Raw genomic sequence first — 17,733 nt, 5'->3', positions numbered from 1 at the left:
AAGCAATATTCCCATCTGCTGAGTAGAGAAATATTATGTAAACTACACAAAACCAGCTGCAGAACGTCAGACAATCCAGGTGAAACGTATCAACGTTGCACAGTAACGGAGGTTCCTCTGACAGAACCTTCCACTGAAATTAAGGAACACCAGACAACTTCTAAAATGACTTGCTTTAGTGTTGCTTTCTTCCAAGATGATGACATTTGTACTCAATTTTTGAGCAGGTAGCTGGCTCAGCCTGAGACAGCCACCTTAATTACATACCAATTTAAAAAGAAAAAAATAATCTTGAAACACCACCATTAGGCTACCTTGCTCTCCACAAATCCTGACAAAATTTATTTTCCCCATTTATCTACAGAGTTTTTAAAAAACTACTGGACTGGCCTAGTTAGCAAATGAAGGGATAGATATGTGAGCTTTAATTTTAATAGCATATCATTGCCTAACATCAAGTAATCCCTAAAGGGACATACATGTACTTTTTAGGTCATGAGGGTATTTTGCCTCTTACTATTGACAGCCTACATTCAAGTTACAGTCACATACCAGCATTTAAATGCCTTTTTTCCCTCGTCCTAAGTGACTAGTTTCTTTCAGCTGTCTGTAGTCTCATTTCAGTGCTCAGTGGCTTGCTCCCACAGCAAGTCTCAAATTAGAAAACTTCATTAAAGTGTCTAAATCACCCAGAAATACTAAGCTCAGGATAGATTAATGTTCATTTTGTCAAACACCCAATTTAACCATGTTACAGAAGCAAAGAGAACCTGCCCAGCTACCCCATTCACACAGACAGCAGCCTGTACATCTCTGAACTGAAGAATCAGCTATTACGCACTGCTTCTCCAACAGGTCTTTACTTATTTAAGAAATAGTAATCTCTTTAGACTATAGCATTCCATAATCTAATGTTAAGATTTCCCTATCAGCCCAGAAATACAGAAGCTTTCCAGCTTACATGACAGTCAACTGGTTTGCACACTAAGTAAAATATTTAATGGACATTTCTTTTACCAGAATCACAATCAACATACCCTTATTATCTCAATACCAATTCAGGAATTATCCCCAGGTTTTTTTTCCTTATGTTTTACCCACTGCAGTTTCTGCATGTATGCAGTAACACACTGCATCATATCTTTCATTGACTAAAACTGCACAGGCAAGTAGCATACATATTCCACCTTTACCATATAAATACTGGCAATGTTCCAGCTTAAAGGGGGGGTGGGGAGAAAAAGCATGCTCTAGAATAATATGTTTTTCAGATGTTGTTTAAACACCACACAGAACAATGAGTCTACATTGAAGCCACTGAAGCTTCCCTGTAACATTACGCAGTGACTAAAATGGACCAGTACTTAGATTAGCACTTACAAGCAAAACGGAGGCCCCCAGTTGTTTATGTTTGTATGCCCACCAGTTTTAAAAAAACAAAACAAAACATGTAATGCTGCATTTTGAAAGCTTTTTGTCAGATAATTTGGAGAGGATTGGCAAGTGAGCAATTAGTACATGCAGTTCACATCAACTACCACATCAATTAGCATCATAAATCAAACCAGCAAGCCTCTAACTGAATTGACTCCATTATGCAGGAAGCGAGATGTTCCAGTAAGCAAAATATTCCCAGAGAAGTACTGTCTTTTTAGAAGTCACGTAGGTCTCCTGACTTCAGCTAAAATACTAGCTTTAAAACGCATTAAACAGTTATAAAGGCAGATGTCTGCTGTAAGTATTTGTGCATCTAGCCTGTGCACTGCTACCTATATGATTAACGCACATCATTCACTCCCCTCTGAGGTTACACACCCATTAATTCAGCAATTCTTTTCCCTCAAGCAAGCTGTGCCCTTTCGGTCAGCCCCACCCTACTCAAATCTATTTTTTCCAAGATAAGTCAATAGCAAGATCCATGCATCCATCCATAAACTAATGTATTGTTAAAACATCTGGATGCTGTTAAATGCCACAATCTCATAGCGGTGACATATTTTTGAAGCTTAATTAATGCAGGTTAAAATTAGAATCTTATTTTGCATGAGAACAGTAATGAAACAGGACTAAACAGATGAGTTGCCACAGGGTACAGGAATAGCTTTCCACAGCTTGTTTCTATTCCTTCCTGCTTTCATTTACTCAACTCCAAGGGTGAACCTACAGATTCTTGTTCAAGTAACAGAATTACCATAGGAAAGTGATAAATGACTATAGCAAAGTCCCGCATGCGCTATAGGCTGCAGCTATAGATTTTCTTCATATTCAGAGCCTACCAGAAGCACTGTCAATTTTTACAGTCCTATACGCTGCGAAGTGGCTACCTGTCACTGTCACCATCCTTGAGCGGAAAGGTCAGAAGCTTGCCCAGAGACCCACAGAAACCTTACAACTCCGAGTCTGAACAGCAATCTAAAAGAAATTTTCTAGGAGCAACGTATTTTGAAGGAAAACTATTACTCAGCTTTATTCATGGTACCAAAAAAGAAAATAATCCTATGAAGACTTTAGCAGGTGTTGAAAATACTAACAAAGCTTTACTACAAAAGCATTTTTAAGTTCTACTACATCATTGATTTTATGTTCATGAAAACAGAGGAGTATTACTTTTCCTTCACTGTCACTATTCCTTAGTTTTGATAGCTGACACTTGTACCCTTGGCAATACAACCCATAACACCTTCTAGCCAGAGTTTGTGCAATCAACAAAAAAATTATTCTTAATTCCTTTATCAGAATTCTCACCATCAATGCCCATATCTATCAACATTTTCCAAGCTGTAATTCTAGTTTCAGTGCTAAACAGTGAAGTTACTCAAGTAAGAGATACATAGCCCACCTCTCCCTCCAGAACTTGACACCTGTTTTACAAGAGGCCTCCGACAGCTACTACAACAGCAGCATGAGGCTACGTGACCATTTAGTGACCGTGCACAGCTCCTGTCTCTGACTTGTGTCTATGTTTTGTCAGGCCCAATTTGTCATGTTCTTCAAAGAGCATGCCACCTTTGCCTGAACACAAATGCCTACCGGGTTTACAGATGATCATGAGCAGTACGACAACCGTAACTGTTTACTATGACAGAAATAACCGTTATTATTTAATCTTTCCATGTCACAAAGCACTTAGTCACCAAAGCCTAACTTACAGCATTACAACAGAAGTGATGCCAATAATTCAGATGTAAGAATCCAGCAGCAGCTCTATTACTCCTTCTTACTATTCCAGCATTACTAAAGGCTCAGTTTTCAAAGAGATCTTTTGCATCCTACAGTCAGCTCAACATTTTGAAAGCAACAGAGGTAATTCAGTAGGCCAAGTTCAAGACAAGAATTGCTGTAGCTTCCTACCGCTGGAGTTGGCTTTCCGCTTCTCTCCACTGCATTAGCATGTTACGACAGCTGCCAAGGAACACTCATACGGGCTTTGTGACATTATTATAAAGCTCCAAGCCACCTCACTTAATTTCACTGAATGACTAATTCTGGCTGTAACACTGTAGAAAGTGGCAGGGGACGGGGGTCGGTGATGCCACCATTCCATCAACTTGCACCTGCTAACCCGGTTCAAAACAACACATTTAAACTTGATTTCAGCTGGGATGGAGTTAATTTCTTAGGAGCTAGTAGGGTGCTGCGTTTCGGCTTTGATGCGAGCCTTCTCAGTTCCTTGGGCCTTGTCAGCAAAAAGGCTGGAGGGGCACAAGGAACTGGGAGGGGACACAGCCAGGTCCACTGACCCTAACTGGCCAGAGAGGTATTCCATACCATGGCGCATCATGCCTGGTATATATATACCTGGGGGACTGGCCGGGGCGGGCAGGTCACGCTCAGGGACTGGCTGGGCATCAGTCAGCGGGCGGTGAGCAGTTGCACTGTGCACCACGTGTTCCCTTCTTCCTTTCCCTCTGGATTTTATTCTTTCCCTTCCCCCTTTCATTATAACTGTTATTGCCATAATTTATTATTGTTCTTTCATTTTCATTTTGTTTCAACTATTAAATTGCTCTTATCTCAACCCTTGAGTTCTACATTCCTTTCCAGCTCTCCTCCCCATCCCTCTGGATGAGGGGGGAGCGAGTGAGCAGTTGCATGGTACTTCATTACCAGCTGGGGTTTACCCAACACAGTTGGGTATGATTACCCAATGATTACCACAACAGAACTGCAAAGCCACAATAATTTCTCTGCTTTGAGAACACTTTTAGATCCTTTCTATAATGGAGTTAGATAGCTCTAACACTTTCCTCAAAGTATCTGGGGAAAGTATATTTAAGATTATTTCCTGGACCTGGAGATTTATTACTTCACGCTTTAGCAATCCACGCACAGTCTTTGATGTCTCAATCTCCTTCCCTAGTTAGGGAGAGTTTTCCCAAGTTTGGCTGGTATCTTTGTGCAAATTCACTACGAGTTGAAAACCAGCATCTATCAAAAAACTGTCTGATCATTTAGAGCAAGGCCGCCCTCCTAAGAGAGGCTTTAATGAAGGGTTCCACAGATCCTGGAGGAAAACAAAAAAATACAAAAAAAAAACCCCAAGAAATAACAAGCCCTTGACATGCCTGCTGAAACTTTCAAGTCCAAAACCAGATTATTTTATCTAGGCACAAAATTCCTTATCTGCCCACACACTGGCCACCTCCACTCTACCCTTCAGGTACATGCATAACTTCGAACTTGAGGACATATTCAGTTCGTGAACTTCAATATCCCAGCAATGCATTTTGATCAGATGCCTACTAACTGTTCCAGGCCTTAAGGCTTGCACTCCGCCTAACACTAATTCCGTGGAGAGGAACAGACTCTGACAGCACAGAATACAGAAGCGTACTGATGATCTTATCCCTGTGCTAGATGGCAATTTCAGTATCTTAAAACTGCTGGGTTCATTCATATCCTACACCAATGAGAAGACAAGTGATCCTATACTCAAATGCAACTACTTTTGTGTATCCTTAGTGGGAAACGCATCTGTGGTACATGTACCATGCTGCAGTTACCCCAAGAGCTACTATTCTGTGTTTAGGTAGTCTTTTAATAATGAAACATTTCATAAGAAATAGAAAAATGCAAAGCAGGTATATTCAGATAGGCAGCTGAAGTCTAACATGTCTTCCTCACTTTCCACGTTCACACAAACTCATATGCCAGCCACCTCCTTATTTAAGGTCCTGAGACTTGGGTTATTGACCAAATGATGCAAAAAGCTTGTGGTTCGCAACTGGTTAACCCAGAAACACATGCATTTGCAAAGTTAAGTGGTATACATTTAAATGACTGCTGTCTGGGCACCCAGAGTGCCATGCTTTTAGCATATTTCCCCTAGAGAACACAGTTGCTGTGATACCTAAAAGACAGGCTTCCCGGCTGCTCTCCTGCACATGTGAAGTCGAAACAGGGAGATAATGGAAATCACACATTTGTACACCACTGCATCTCTAATGACTTAGTGAGAGCAAGTTACGGGACGCTACAAAATCCTGCCACAGTGACCATCTTGCTGTGTCTTCTGGTTACATTACTGAAAAATACAGTTACATAGCTTTAGATGTAACGGTCTAAGTTAACAGAACATTTAGTACCAGGAAGAGCTTCATTTGCAGCTTTAGTTTAACAGAAAATGTAAGCACTTCCAAGTTCAAGTCAAAAGTAGATTCTCCTACAGGTTTCAAGTTAAATTGTATCAAGCGTTGATATAGTCTAGGCTAGAAACAGTCCTTCAATCCCTTCAAAATGATGAAAAATTGGTGTCTGAAGCTTCTCAAAGCGGCATACAGCTACAAAGCAATATAGCTAAAGCTATATATTCAATTCCAGTATTCTTAAGAGTCACTTTGCTTGCCTATGTTCTTCTCAAGTACAGAAGGGGAAATTACCAAACAAAATAGCTGTCTTATCATTAGGTTTACATTCATTATCCAACTATGTACACAAATAAAGCTACTAAACAAGACACTGAAATTACACATTTCATACACATCAACCCTGTGGTTTTAGTACTTGCTTCCTTAAGTGGTTAACTAAAGATTATGTAAGCTACAGGAAAAGAAAAATGAAAAAAAAGAATTCACTGGGTTAGAAACGCACTGCCATCTTAACATCCTTTCATTTGTACCATTATATGGGCTCCAAATATGATATTAGTCAGAATTCTGAGAAGGCATTAATGAGGTTGAATATGCACATACTGATTAAGTAACACATCTGCTTCCATCCACTTAAAAAAAAAGAACACCACACATTAAATACTTCCAGAGGGCTTTGGAATTGCCAGCTGCCCACAACTGACTCGCTACCAACATGGGAACCTGACAACCTCTCTGTTTCCACCTTGGAATTAGAAATTTAAAATAAACTTTCTAAGAAGTCATAGATCCCTGGTAGCCCATATACATCAAAGTTGAGACAGCAGTGTTACCTTATTTCTAACATTAGTCACAAAACTCACGCAGCATTTATAGCCTTATCACAATTACACCAGAAGTACAAATTAATTGCAAACAACTTTGGATCAAAAGCTCCGTCCGGAAGACTAAGCAGCAGTTAAAAAGTCTTTCCACGTAGACAGAAGAGAATTGAAGTGCTCCTGATTTTATAAAAACCTTTTCAAAGTTTAACATCATCACTCAAAAAACTATTTACTACCTTGTACCCACAAGCTGGAGAGTTTATGACTGCAGTCGAACTTTATCTCCTCACTGCATTTAAACTCCAAATTTCCTAGCACAGCAACGAGGTTCAATACCAACTATTCAAATCCCCAAAACACATGAGCATGCACGCTGCTAGCAAAGTGCCAAGTATAACATGACAAACCAGTGAAATGCCCAATAATTTGCACCAAAGAGAAGGTAGCGCTTTCATTTGAACTCTTTCATTACAATCTCTCCAGCGTGCCCTTGTCTCTTGTCCTAGGGGGACCCAGAACTGGACAGAGTACTCCAGCTGGCCCCACCAGTGCTGAGTAGGCCTTGATATTAAAAAAAAAAAAAAATACCAAGAATACAACACAAGAGAACGACACACACACCCCAAAGCCCCAAAAAAACTTAGGAAAATCCAACAGCCCCCAGAACACACCATATCAAGGCTGGGCATGCAGGAGGGACCCCGGTGCCCAGGCCAAGCTGCGCTCCCACAGAGGAACAGGTCCAACTCATCACACCAGCGCTCTCAAGCCTGGAGGAGGGTGCTCCCAGCACCATTCCCAAACCAAACCTGCCTGAGCCCCCTGCTCTGGGTCAGTGCCCCACTATTTGGGATCTTTGCCCTCCACACTCTGTTCTTCTGGCTTCTGCCCAGGCAGTGGGCCTGCAGGGCACCCTCTCACCCTCACCATGGGGCTCCATGCGGACAACCATACAGAGATGGCATCTGTGAAACTATATTTAAGTCCTGAGGATACAGAATTCCCACAAGTCTTTAAATCAAAAATCAGCATCATCTCACAACTGGTCTGGCACCATCTTTGCTCCATTATTTTATGGTACGAAGCGAGAATACAAATAGGAAGCGTAGCCATAGCTCTCCCTCAATACAGGGGATGTGAAGTACAAACAGTGCTTGAAGGCAGTCAAGGACAAAAACTAGTATTACAGAAGACAAATCTTATTCCCACAGATGGTAGGATTTTCAAAAACTATTAATACAATAATTCTCTCTCAGAATAGGGAACTTGATCCACTGTAGATTAGCAAGTAATAGTTTTAGATTTTTTCCACAAATGATATAAAGCCACGTGTATGAAGGTCAGAAAGAATACCCTTAACAAAAAATAACAAGTGGAGAAACGGAGGTTTGAAATGCACTGTCAGCAGAAGGTCACACAGTTGAGATGCAAGAGAGCTCTCTGTTTCAGCTAAGATTTTTCGAGCTTACATTACTACTTCTTCAAAGATTTGCCCGGTGTATCAATGCTGCCATTTACCTTGCTTATTGGTAAGGACAAAACCAATTCCCAATTGTGATTCAGTAAAGAAGAGAGTATTCCTGAGGTTTGGGGAGAAGTTGTTCAATTGCTTGGCACTATTCCCAACCTCAATCATTTGCCAAAAAAGCGTGGGGTGCTGTTTTTTTTTAAATGTATTTTCACTTGCAAACATACTGTAGTCAGACAGTTATAAAAGCATCTCTTCAACATTAGCAATTAATGAAACACATCATACTCCCACATCAGTTTTCACCACATGATCCAAGAATCAAATCACTTTCTTCAGGCAGCAAAGTTAAGAGTATGGATACTGCAAGTACTGGATAGCATACCTTATGGAAAAACAAATCTTGTGAAGACACTTAGCTTGAGCACCTGTGTCACCTTTCGGAAACTGCAATTGACATTTTGTGCTTTGCTAAGTACTTGCAGAACGTAAACACAGCATGCAATGGTACAAGGTGGGTTTCCTTTTCCTAAGGGCCTGAGAGCAGCCAAAGCAAATCAAAGGTACAATCTGCCACATTGCAGAGTGCCCCCTCTTCTCAGGGAGTAAGACTCCTTTGCCAATTTAAATAGAAATAAAAACAGCGGTCTGTATACACAGCAGCGTGAACCCTTGTTTCAGCATTACTGCATGCTGCTTTAAACTAATCCCCCAAACCAACGGTGGGAGAAGCCTGGCACCCTCCCTGAAAAACCTAAAGGCTCATAACACATTTGTTCCAACAACATCAGCTGATCCACAGCATGTCTCCTCCTTTGCCTCTGGAAAAAAAAAAACTTATACTAAGAAGTTAATGATTTAAGACTTTCTTCTCCACTTGTAACTTTTATGCACTCACTTGAAAGCATTCGATATTTAATCATGCAGCTTTTGCTGAGAATAGCAATGAAGCATATAACTCAAAGCCAGAAAGCACACTCACTTCAACTTGGAGTAAGACATTCCAGTGACTTAACAATCAAACCTAACTTTTAGTTCACACTGCAAGTGAAGTTAAGGACAAGCATTTGAATCTTCCTGGCTACTGATACACTGAAGTCTGTAACCTTCCACGTTAAAAAGAAACGTCTTTCCATGTTGGTACTAGCCACCAGAACTACAAAGTACGTATTCCATTTCATCCACTTGTCTGCACTGAGGGTCTACAAACAGCAAGACAGAAGGCTACCTTTCAGCTAGGTTAACGCACAGCTTCGTACAGTAAGCCACATGTGCAGAACCAGCAACAACAGGCATTGAAAGAACTGATCCAAAGATACTGCACTGGCTCTTACACAGGTGATGCTCACTGCCCAAGTCAACGCTTACTGTGTATATGCAAGCTCAGAATTTCCCTAGATGCACTTACGCACTAGACAACGTATTCAGATTCCCTATGTCTGAATTAAACTTAATTTCCCAGCAAACAAACAAGGAAAGAGCATGCTGGGAATGTGCTTATTGGTGCCCTTTCCCAGAAATCTGAAACAAGGTGGCTGTTTGGAGAATCAGTTGTATAATTTCAAATTTTATCTTTTGATCCACAGTTCAAAAGTCGCAATGATAACAAAACCTTGAACAGGGTAACTGCCATTAAGGTTTCAGGATGCAACTGCCTTATGCAATACTTCATTTTTTTCCAACTTTGGTCACTTACACCTAAATATTCTGAACTATACTGTCAGTCTTTTTGTCTACTGAAATAATACAACATATAATCTAAGTCCCTTCCCCAAGAGCTTGGCTTAATTATTTACTTGCATGAAGGTACCCAGATGCTGGACCTCCTAAGTCTTTTTCAACAAAACAGCTAAGGAAAACGAGTGACTGATATTTTCACAGGGATTTCCTTGCCATTGTTCCCAAGTCGCAGCTCTGATATAACTTTTTGCCAGCTCTTGTACTATGACCAGCTTTTGCTCCCTGCCACAAGCTATCTGCACACCTGCGGGAAGGCTCACATCATTACAAGTCTACTATACAGCAGTGATTCAACTTCACCTTATCATTGAGCTAGTAATTTAAAGAAAAGTCCCGTATTTTCAAATAATAATAATACTTCTTCCATACCAGTAAGCTGAAGAAGGTTGATCATTGATGTGCCTGTTGTTTTTCTATGATCAAGTAGGAGCGAACAAGTACACGGAGCAAGAAAAACAACTATAGCCTTGTATTTCACAACAGAAAGCAATGTTTTTACAATATATTCAATTTTCAACTCATTTGTCTCAGACTTCAGCATCAACAGAAGTGTTAAAATACTATTGTTACCTCAACTCCAAAATTAAGTACAACTTCTGCTATAACAAAGTCCCACAATAGTGTTGCCCCCCAAAACATACTTGATATCAGCATTTAAGGAGTTGCAAGGTTAGAGGGCTCCAAGGAAAGAATGGTCACGGGTAATAAAACCAAAGTGGCATCCCACATCAGTTAGTGACAGGTGCCTCTAATACATATGCACTTCAAGAGTTTTAGTTCCACCCTAAATTACTTTATTTTCAAGAAACAGCACTTTTTTAAAAAGTGAGTGAAGAAAAAAAAGTTTTCTATCTTCTATGATTTTCACTCACCCCTCAACCCCCAGTGCATCAGGATCTTTGCATTGCCCTGAACAAGTAATTTCCAAGTGTAGAGATCTCACATTTTCCTCTAAGACTTAGGTAATTTCTGAATTAATCGTAATTCCAAAACTAACTAAAAACGTTAAACTAACATTCAAAACATTTAAAAGTTATTATTTTTTAACAGAAAAATTAGAATAGAAATGACAAAACGCACTGAAATACAGCAGTTCATAACTGAATAACATCAGGAAAGGCATCCATAAGAATTAAAGCAACAACTTCCCCTTAGATTAAAAATAAGTCAAGTCAGGCTTCCTATTCATTTAGAAAGGGGAAATAAATAAATAAAAGGCAAAAACACAGACTACAGGGAACATCTTCAAATTACTCGCAAGGCACACTGAAGATGGTATGTTGAGCCTCATTGTGAAGGCTTTGTTTTACTAGTAGAGGATTCAAGATATTTCCCAGTCAGGAAAATCTGCTGGAACCCCACAGTGAAGCGGAATCTGTTTTGATGGGCTTGCCACCGTGTAAAAGGACAACAACTATTTCAGATGCTCGACACTTGCTGCATGAGCATCTGTTAGTAATATGTGTATTACCAGAAGTGTTTTCATAACGTGTTAGTCAAGACAACATTGACATTGTTACATTGTTTCAAAATCCTTTCATGAAGGACTGGAAATTACATTCTTCACCATCTTTCCTTGGTTTTGCACCATTCTTTACAGTTTTACAACAATATAATGCTCGTCTCAGCCTGGATGATAGAAACTAGAACTGACATATTCAGCTATTACCTAGCCTTCCATACCTGAATGCAGACCTTAAGACCCCACACCTTGAAACCCCAAGATCTTTCCATCAATCTAAAGACACCGAGGTAAATTCATGTTCTCTTCTCCTCATTCCTAAGCACACAACATACTTAATTTATCAACTGCTTAATGTTAAATCAAGTACTGATGCATCTACTGGTGGAACTAAGCTCATGAACAACAGAACATGTAAAACCAGGTTTTACTACAGTTAACAGTCTAAATATCAGCGTGTAAAATCGTTTGGCTACTTAGCATGAACTTCATGCAAAGAAAAGAGTGGAAGCACATGCTTTTAAATTGTTGGCTTTGCTACTCCGTAAAATGCAAGAACCTGAAAGAAACCAATTTTTAGCATTTTTATCCAGTGAAGGAAACTAATGAACTACTATCACAGAGAACTGCTTTACTCAGTATCACACCTAACTTAGAATAATTCCGAAAGAAAACTCTGTGCAAAAAATATCGACATGTTAATTTAGTAGCCAATTTAAGAAAGTTCAGCAGTTGCTCTCTTCAGGTTAGATACAACTCATGTACTTGAATATAAAGAATTGCTGCTGCTGAAAAGCCAGTTTTCATTTCACATTATTTCAACAGTCATTGGTCCAGCAAGTGTGTCCAGACACTTCTATAATTGAACTCAAAATCTAAAAAGAAAGAGGGTTTACATCATCAATAAAATCCAAAGTGTTGGTAAGACAGTGCCACTCTATTGCAAAGAAAAGAAAATTCTCAGAATAAGTAATAGTTCACTGAATCTCAAATTGCTTTAGATTCCAATTATGCTCTCCTTCAGATCTGTCAAACCTCTCTTGAGCAGGAAAATATTATTTGAGCTGTTCAAGGAGCACATGTTGGTTCGAGTTACAGTTTAGAGCAGCCTGAACTAATGGGACTATTTTCTTTTCTTTAAAGGGTACAGCTCTCCTTCCACTAGAAGGAAGTATTTCAGCAAAAAGTTGCTTATATTTTCTCATGCCAGCCACATGCCAACCACACTGCTGTTCCTTGCTGTCAGCTAAAAAGCCGAGTAACTTGAACTCAAAAGGTTTTGTGATTTGGGGAGTATCATTAGAGCACTAAACCCTTTGCAGCAAACTGGAATGCAACAGCTGCAAAACAAATTACTGTTTCTAAGTTCTTCCTACATGCAACATGGCATTACTGCATGGGTTTAAAAACGGGTGTCAGTGAGAAATAGTTCGGTAAAGGAAGTTTACCAAAAAAACAAGCTGGTAGAGTTGTGATCTAAAGGAGTGAGTTGGTTTTTTTTAAAATATATGCAAATTTTAAGACTTAGTTGTAGAGCCCTCAGAACACAAAAGACTTAAAATACAGATTTTTTTTTCCAAGTTAAATCTTCCCCATGAATCAGATCTACTGGTTTCATGACTCAGTGTCCAAAGTTAAGACAGCAAACTGCCGATGAAAATTTTACTCATCGGCTCTGCTTTTGAAACACATTTGCAGGCTGCTTTTTTGCTTTTAATGTCTTTGTGATTGACAAATGAACTGAGCTACAGTTAGGTAACACAAATCATTAATACATGAAAAGACTAACATAAGTCACAAGCTATGAAGATAACCACATACTGTGCTTCACATCCTCCTCCCACTTCCACACAAACTTGGCTCCATCTATATCCCAAGCATCTTATGCAAGAAAGATATTTACACCACATAAACATGTATTAATTACCACTTTGAAAAAAATAAAATATGTTCTGCTGAAGGCGCCATCTATCCCGCAGAAATTCAGGCACAAGTAGCACTGGGAAAGGTACAACGGTGCCCGTGCCGTACGCTGCCCACCATATAGATCACTTAAGTTTCCATCTCTTCAGTGAATCAGGAGAGCAAAGGGGAAAGGACTCTCCGGAGGGGACAACTGAGAAGCCAACAACCACACACACCATCACTTGAACGGTGACTAATAGAACATGCACAAAACTCTTACCACACACCCAGTCGGATGCGGGGACGTAGCTGGGGACTATGATCTCTGCTAAGTGACAGGCACTGCCAGCCTCAGTGCCTCGCTACACAACACGCTACGGCGGAGCTGGGGGGGTTGCTACCTCCCCCTATAAACCTTAACAGCATTAAACGTTACGGCTGTCTACTCAAGCTGCATTGCTTAAGTGTTAGATGAATAATGCAGTCTTTCCAGTAACAATCTTAACAGCAGCTTTTCCATCAAGACTTTTTTTATGACATATAATTTAAGGACACGATGGGCCAACAAAACAAGATGGTTTTAAGTGGTTCTCCGTTTCAGCTGCTGCACATCATACTCTGCTAGCTTGAATGCCATCCAAAATAGGGGCAGACGATTTCAATTGCAAAAGCACGCCAGGCAAAGCTTAGTAGGTTATAATGCAAAATAACTCAGAAACGTTTTCGTCAACTACTTGCTCTTGGCCAATAATGTTTGCTCTTTAACTCCAGCAATAGTTAAGGAAAATACGTGCAGATGTCCCACCACTGAAATTTTTTTCTCTTGTTGCACATCCTAAGCAGTTCAAGAGTCTCCGGAGCGCTCCTTCGGGGCCAGATGCATATGAACCTGGGCTTAGAAGACTGTTATCTCCATCTTGCCTTCAAACCTGTTTTCAGACCGCTGCACAGGCTGCCTACCGCTCCGTATTCCAGCTGTACGTCTTGTTTACCCGCTTTACCACCGCTAGAACCCGAACCCGTACTTTCACCGTCTCCATCAGAAACCGCGGCAGGGAAAACCTCCCGGTCTCCAGCCCTTCCGCAGGCAAAGCCAGCATCGTCCTTCCCACCTCGACCCGGTCCTACCGGGACCGCTGCTCCGCCAGCACGGCAGCGGCGGGCAAGTGGCGAAGCAACTTCTCCCGGCCGCGCTCGGGGCCGCCTTCCAGCCGTGCCCCGGCCAAACCCCGCTCCGGGCCGGCTGCCGAGAGGGCACCCCGCGCCCCCGAGGCCAGGCACGGCCCCCCGCCCCCCGAAAGGCCCGCCGCGGGGAGCCAAGGGGAGGGCGGGCGGCCCGGGGGGCGCAGCAGCTGCTCCCAGCGGGCCCGGCCCGGGGGGCCAGCGGGGCGCTCCCCCCGCCGCCCGCCCCCCTGCCCGCCGCGGCGGGGCCGTCGGCTCACCTTCGATGGCGATGACATGCTCGCGGATCTGGTTCTGCAGCACCGGCTCCTCCACCCGCTCCAGCAGCTCGTAGATGGAGTAGATGTTGGGGTGCACCGACTCGAAGCGCTGGATCTCGGCCCGGATGGCTGCCGAGTTGGCCAGCTGCTGCTGGTAGTTCATGGCGCGGCCGCTCCCCGCCGCCGCCCGCTCCGGCCCGGCGCCTTCCCCCTTCGCTGCCCGCACCGAGCTCCCCGCGCAGGCCGGCGGGCGGCGGCGGGGGGAGGCGGGGCGCGCAGGGGGCGAGCCCCGGCCGCCGCCTCACTCACCGGACCCCCCGCCGCCCGCCCCGGGCCGGGCCGGGCCGGCAGCAGCCCTTCGCCTCGCAGCCCGCAAGGGGCGCCGCCGCCGCCGCCGCCGCTCTCCGCCCGCTGTCACTTCATCGCGGCGGCGGGGCAGGGCGAGCCGGCCGGCCCCATGGAAGCGGGCGGCAGCGCGGCGGGCACCGCTGAGCTCCCGGCCGGTCCTCGCCGCCGCAACTCCGCGCAGCAGCGCCCGGTCCCGGTCCCGCCGCCGCGCCCCCCCACACCCCGCGCGCGCCGACGGCCAATGGCCGGGCCCTGCTCAGCCTCGCGCCCCCGGCCCAGCCTCGTTCTCGCGCCCGCGGTGGCGGATGGCGGCGGCGCACGCGGCTCCGCTCCCGCCGGGACGGCCCCCCCCCCGCGCTGCCGCGCGCTCGCTCCGCTACCCCCCCTGCGTCCTTCTCCTCTGCCCGCTTCACGCTCACGCAGGCCACGCCCCCGAGTTACGTCACCGCGCAGGCCGCTGGCCGCGCCCCCACACCGCCCCCTCGCCAGCGCCGGGCCCGCCGCGCGGCACTCTGGGAAATGTAGTCTGAGGGGCGGGTGGCGCGCGGAGGGAGCGCGAGGGTCGCTCGGCCCCGCGGCGCGGTGAGGCGGGCCCGGCCGCTCCCCCGCCTCCCCTCAGGGCCGCCGGCCCAGCAGCCGCCGCCGCGGGGGGCTGGGGCAGCGGCGGTGGCCCCGCGGGTGGCCCCCTGCGCCCATCAGCCGCTCGCCCCGCCGGCAAGTGCAGGCAGCCCCCGGGTGCGGGGGCAGGCCACGGCCTGGGCCGGACGGCGCCCCCAGGGCCGCCGGAGCCGCCGGCGAAGCCCCTCACCGTGAGCCCGGCCGCGGCCCGCCAGTCCCCTCCGCACGGCCGCTGCTGTCCTGGGCATGATCACACTAGGCAGTTTGTGGATGAAGTGTGCTATGCCAACGGCTTACAGCTGTGCCAGGTTGCCGTGGCTGTGCTGGTGCTCACAAGGCACTAGCCTGTGCAAGTCTTGAGGCTGCGTTTTGTCCTGCATCATGGAGCGTGTAAAACACCACGTTGCCCTGCAAGCTTTGTCACAACCCCGACCAAAGTCATGGCAATGCTGAAGACAACAGCGTTCTCAACCAAAAACCTGGAATGGTCAAAAATACCTCATCTCCTCCAGATAAATCACAGCGTAACAAAGCATTGCTGTCTTAGCATAAGCAAGTGTTATTAACGATACCATTTGCAAGCCAGCTATACACGGAGTTAGGCATTCACCTCGGCGGACCCATCTTTAGAGTCAATATTTTATGGATTTAAACTCCAAAGCTCTAAAACATGGAACAAACTTGAATACATGGAACAGTTCAGCGCAAGGACACCCTGGTAAGGGGATAGCCTCAGGAAAACCATATCTACCTATTCTGCTGATGTATACCACAGTGTTGGATAGAATAATTTCAATAATTCTTTTTTTTTCTCCAAAAATACTTAAATTGTCATTGTTTGGATATACAGCTCTGGCCTAGCATAGCAGAGAAGCAGCTACACCCCTTTCTCGGTGCAGTTATGTTACCTGCATCTACCTTTTTCGTGGGTTTATATTATTTTTTTCTTTTTGACTAATCTTTACTTCGAGTGTGGGCTACTTGGTAATCATAGGTCTTAAGGACAGAAGAGACAAAGGTTTTTGCGAACTTAATGCATTTGTCAAATTAATTGATTAAAAAATTTGACGTGCTTTATTTTGTTTTGTTTCAATTTAAGAAGATCTGGGAATGTAAGTGCTGCATATCATGTGATCTCCAGGATGCAAATAGCTGTTCTGCTCCTGTAACTGAATTCTTAACCTAAACACCTTAAGAGAGAAAAGCTTGGTAAGCTTGATGACAAGAGGAAGAATGTGGGTATTATAAAAAACAGTGCTAAATTGTATCACGAGCAACAGCACTTAGTGTCATAGCAGGCATTTGTTCTCTGGCCTATCTACCGATCCTCTGTTGTAGGTCTTCCTTGTAAACCCATGGTGACCTGACAGAGCTGACTGAAGGCTGCAGGGAGATCCTCCAGTTAATGGCTGTGATGCTGCTTCTATCAGTCACCTCTAAGTGAGTTCTGTCACATAATACATGAGCTATTATGACTGAGGTAAACGGTTGCCACCAATGTATGCAGTACACATGGTAACTAGTATCTGATATTTAAATAGTCCCAGTAGCACTTGGGACATTAAGCTGTGATATGGGATTGAGGTTTTGGATAATCCTGAATGTGTTACTTGAAGGATAGACGTACGTAGTTAAGAGCAAATAGCCTTCACCCTCACATGAATACGAAATGAACTGTCTTTATGTCAGCAAGGAGTACAGGGGACAGGGATGGGGCTGAGGGACCACTGGAGCCCGACCTCCCTGTCTGGGTCAGTGCCTGTGAATTCTAGCAGAAATACTTTAGAAGATGTTATCTCCGGATGACAATACGGTGGGGACACAGTATAGGGGAGGAAGGACATGACAGGGTAGTTTGTCACCATGTCCCCAGAGTGTCACCAGTGTGGGGTGGTCTCAGTGGTGACTCCCCCTGTTCCCTTGCAGGCGGGGAAGCTGCAACTAGTAAAAGTGAGCTGATTGTTTCAATGAAAATTTTCCCATTCCAATCATCACATAGGGAAGTCTTTAGCTCAAGCTGAGGGACTAAAGCTTTCTCATCGCTGGTTGCTGCCCGCTGCAAGTGTTGTCTTTGCTCATTTGAACAGTTGAGGGAGAGGGGCCAAATACGGTCATAGATGCCTGTGTCTTCCTCCGTCTTTCTTCTCAACAGAAATTGATATAATTTTTATTAGTTTTCTTGGTTTCATTTTCTAATCACAGTCAGAACCTTCTGAGTGAACCCACTCCCCCAGAAAAAAGCCGGAAGAATATAGTCCCTGCTTCCACTAGTGAGCGCCACTCCTGGTATTAATGACAATAAAAACTTGTGAAATGTAAGAGGATTTTTGCTTTCATT

General features: G+C 44.2%; 1 protein-coding gene across 4 annotated transcripts in view; it reads right to left on the bottom strand.

The window, feature by feature from the left end:
- The window catches only part of AGAP1 (ArfGAP with GTPase domain, ankyrin repeat and PH domain 1), a 382,459-nt gene extending 367,287 nt beyond the window's left edge, over positions 1–15,172 (bottom strand). For 2 of the 4 annotated variants that reach the window (XM_055813064.1, XM_055813065.1), the window contains exon 1: positions 14,430–15,169. In XM_055813064.1, the coding sequence (XP_055669039.1) occupies positions 14,430–14,592 (163 nt within the window). In that variant the 5' untranslated portion in view covers positions 14,593–15,169. Of the gene's footprint in view, positions 1–14,429 lie in introns of all 4 variants that reach the window. The other 2 variants (XM_055813061.1, XM_055813062.1) reach the window with 2 other exon arrangements.
- Positions 15,173–17,733: the final 2,561 nt, after the last annotated feature.

Source organism: Falco peregrinus, chromosome 8 (genome assembly GCF_023634155.1).
Source record: "Falco peregrinus isolate bFalPer1 chromosome 8, bFalPer1.pri, whole genome shotgun sequence".
NCBI lineage: Eukaryota > Metazoa > Chordata > Aves > Falconiformes > Falconidae > Falco > Falco peregrinus.
The sequence above is the reverse complement of the archived record's forward strand: the minus strand, read 5'-3'. Positions and strand labels throughout refer to the sequence as shown.